Below are 3,483 nucleotides of genomic sequence, written 5' to 3'. Positions count from 1 at the left end.
AGTGTTCGTAGATAAGGACATTCATAATATATACACCCATTCTCCTCATAGGCTTCTAAAGAATTGGTGTATTTGCCATCACTACACATCCAATGGTCATCATATGCTTTTAAAGAATTAATGCACTTGCTACCCCTTAAAGACACCATATAATGGATGGCATATGCATTGAAGGGGACCAAAAGATTTAAGCAAACAATATTATAGTTTATGGACTGTCCCACCAACCGATCCCACTGCCAACATGTAAAAGTAATCACGATACCCAAACTTGAAACTTGAAACTGAGAACTAAATTTTCACCGATTTATGTCTTTTGCACAAACAAAAAATCGAAAACACATCATCATCTCATTGGTATACAGTCCAGTCTAATGGATATCAAACACAGTACAACATGTTTCACTGATATTAGTACAGTCCAGTCTAATGGATATCAAACACGATACAACATGTATTGTCTGAAAAAAGAATTAAGATTATGGAACGCAACACGAGACCACCAAAAGAGTTCTATTATTATTATTTTTCAAGCAAGTCTACTACAAACAACTCGAGAATCAACACTTTGAACATGGGATTTTGGAAGTAAGACACAAAATCTACAAGATTCATAAAGGCATGCAGTTCCAACATAACCTTTGCTTAATAAACATTACATATTTTTATACCTACAAATATTCACAAAAAAGAAAGATATTGTCTAATGAATCTAGAAACAAAAAAAAAAAAAAAAAAAAAAAGGGCACATAACTCTTACCGCCTCATCTACCAACAACTTCATTCCTTCCATTTTTCAGAAGCAAAATTGTGTGGTTTCTCTGCCATTCAATGCCTTCAGAAACCTAATGTTGTCTAGTTATTCTTGAAAACTGAAAAAGGCCAAAAACCAATATCAAATGAGAATCTTTATAAAAGAAGCAAAGATATATTAACTATAAAGAAAAAACACCATATAAGGAATAAAAATGAGCCATCTTTAACAAATTAAAGATTCCGTATTCTGCTTACTTTACTTGATGTCTTTTGGTAGAAGTTGTAACTGATATAGAAAAGAAAAATATGACCTTTCTTATGTATAAAGAGTCACATGACATTCATGATTAAAGAAAGTGATGTGTGGATTAAAAAGAGTTGCTTGTAACATAACTTATGAATGCCTTGAGAGAGCAAACATCTAACGTCAATGGCCGAATTAAACTCCTAAAATATTATAATATTGAAACACTTTAAAATAGAGTCCATTTTTGGGTTTTGGAAATCTCAATGCTTGTATACAAATTCCTATCTAATAGCAATATTTCAGCTCTTAAATGTATAATTTTGTCAACAACCAAAAGAGTTCTGATCAAAATGGATGAACACTCAAATCTCAATGTAAAAATAAAACAAAAAACACCTCAATGAAGATTCTATATAGATTAACTAAGCATAATTGCAACATTAAACAGTTAATCAATCAAGTTTTATATATATAAGTCCTTAATTTCAATGATTCTTGGTAGCAGGAGATCAGAAACAAAATTACAATCAAGAAAGCAGTTTCATGAGATTGAATTCAAGAAAAAAAGTGAAGATGATTAGAGTTCTTACATCAAAAGGAATTCATCTCAAGGCAATAAGTCCTCCTTTTGACCAACATTCTTGCAGCAGTTCCAAAAGGCTCCTCGAATGCAGATGAAACCCACAGTCCATCAGAAAAATCCTTTTGAACAGATTGTTCACTTGGCCTAGTCGCAACTAATGTAGCCCCTTTGAGCACAGTTCCATCTGGTAACTCCAAAAATGGCGCATACCAGAGCCTCATATTCAAAGCTGGAACAAGGGTTCTCTTTGAAGCTGAAGAAGCTGACAATGGCTTCACTCTTAATTCTTCCAATTGTTCCCTGTTCATACATAACACCCCTTGCCCATCTGCATCGGTTAAAACCAGTGAATCTAACGTCTTATGTTCGGAAATGATCGGTTGAAGCAAGTAATGTCTTGCAGATGCTGCAATCAACGAGCTTATGGTCCATACGACGCGTAATTTCAGACCACCGTTGGTGTAGAAGGATTCCGGTATACTGCCATTATCTTCGTGGAGGTTATTGTTTCCATTAACGCATATTGTGTCGTAATTGGATTGATTGGGTGAAGAATTTGCAGGGCGAATCACAGAGGATGCGCCAAGCATCACGCAATTATCTAACGTTGATCCAAAATCTGCTCTCCATCTCAACAGAACATCATCTTCGATACCCAATTCACCGCTGGGGAGTTCAATTTTGAGATATCGAATCTCGTTGAAGTTTTTGAGGACTTGAGTTGGAGAATGATGAGTAACTCCACCGCCTTGCTCGATATCGTCGTCACCGTCGACATTCCCGACGGACAAAGAAGAAGATGAGGAAGAAGAAGGGGAGGATAACGACGAGTACGAAGATCGTTTTGGACCGAAGAATTGGCCAAGTGCTTGGATTGGCTTCACGATGCCGCCGAAGACGATGCGGAAAAGACTAGAAATTGGTCCACGAGATTTGTCGGAGGAGCCGGAGGCGGAAGAAGAATCATCGTCGGAGATAACGCAATCGACTCGAACAACGACGTTTTCGACCTGAGGAACAAGGGAATGGAATCTTTTCGAAACGGCGCAACAACGGCCCAACGCCTTGACATCGCCGATCCTATTGAAGATCAAGAGAAGAAGAGAGTCCGGCAGCTGATCAAACCGGTCGACGCCTTCATCCTCCGCGGCCACCGACAAGAAACTGCATGGTGGTTCTGGGTAGATTTTTGTGGTCAGATCTGGGAGGAGAGAAGACATCATACCTGATTACAACAACAAGAAGCAGGAGAATCAAACAAAGGATCTTGATTTGAAGAACCCAATTACAATTATTAACAGATCGAGCAATAGAAACGTGAAACCGAACCAATTGGATTGAAAGACGAAACAGAAAGGAATCAAATATTGGGATCTAAAGGGGGTTATGGCGATTTGAGAAAACAAAGGCGAAGAATGGTGGATTTGGTAGAGAGAAGGAAGGGAAATGGGGGAGGATATGGTGGCGTTGAGGGATAGAGAAGTGTGTGTTGGAAAATGGGTCAAAGACACACATAGAGTGCTTTGAGTTTACTATTTTCAACAAATTTCTTTTCGTTTTCTTTCTGTTCGTTATACTTAATACATATTCATGGTTTTGATGATATATCCATTCTACCATATTAATTTTAGAGGGACAAATTACATAAATAGTCTATCGAGTTGGTAAAACAAATATCACTCATAATTGTTATCAATATGGAGAGGAAATGCATCATTTTCAACCCACTCAATACTCAACCTATTGTTTAATTGTTATATCATTTTTACTTTTATTTATCTATTTTATTTTTTACCATTCAAACACAAGAAAAAAAAATTCCCAACCATTGAACACATTTGTTGTATCATTATTTTTAATTTAACTAAAATAAGAAATATAAAATAAAATAAAACAT

The 3,483-nt window shown here is 36.4% G+C and overlaps 1 protein-coding gene across 2 annotated transcripts; it reads right to left on the bottom strand.

The window, feature by feature from the left end:
- Positions 1–497: 497 nt before the first annotated feature.
- LOC145124742 (F-box protein At5g46170-like) lies at positions 498–3,150 on the bottom strand. Of its 2 annotated transcripts, XR_013715703.1 has the most exons (3): positions 1,594–3,150; positions 761–872; positions 498–671 (listed from the first exon to the last, which is right to left on the bottom strand). XR_013715703.1 is itself a non-coding variant. In XM_079060199.1 (2 exons), the coding sequence occupies exon 1, from the start codon at positions 2,807–2,809 to the stop codon at positions 1,595–1,597; it is 1,215 nt and encodes a 404-aa protein (XP_078916325.1). In that variant the 5' UTR covers positions 2,810–3,150; the 3' UTR covers positions 498–872; position 1,594. The 2 variants fall into 2 exon arrangements, 1 of the variants encoding a protein (XP_078916325.1); XM_079060199.1 differs by having other exon boundaries at positions 498–872.
- Positions 3,151–3,483: the final 333 nt, after the last annotated feature.

Source organism: Lactuca virosa, chromosome 7 (assembly GCF_052849685.1).
Source record: "Lactuca virosa cultivar CGN04683 chromosome 7, Lactuca_virosa_CGN04683_v6, whole genome shotgun sequence".
Classification (NCBI taxonomy): Eukaryota; Viridiplantae; Streptophyta; class Magnoliopsida; order Asterales; family Asteraceae; genus Lactuca; species Lactuca virosa.
The sequence above is the reverse complement of the archived record's forward strand: the minus strand, read 5'-3'. Positions and strand labels throughout refer to the sequence as shown.

Bases quoted from the DNA above. Each gene is read 5' to 3' on its own strand.
- LOC145124742 (XM_079060199.1), bottom strand. From the start codon at position 2,809: ATGATGTCTTCTCTCCTCCCAGATCTGACCACAAAAATCTACCCAGAA.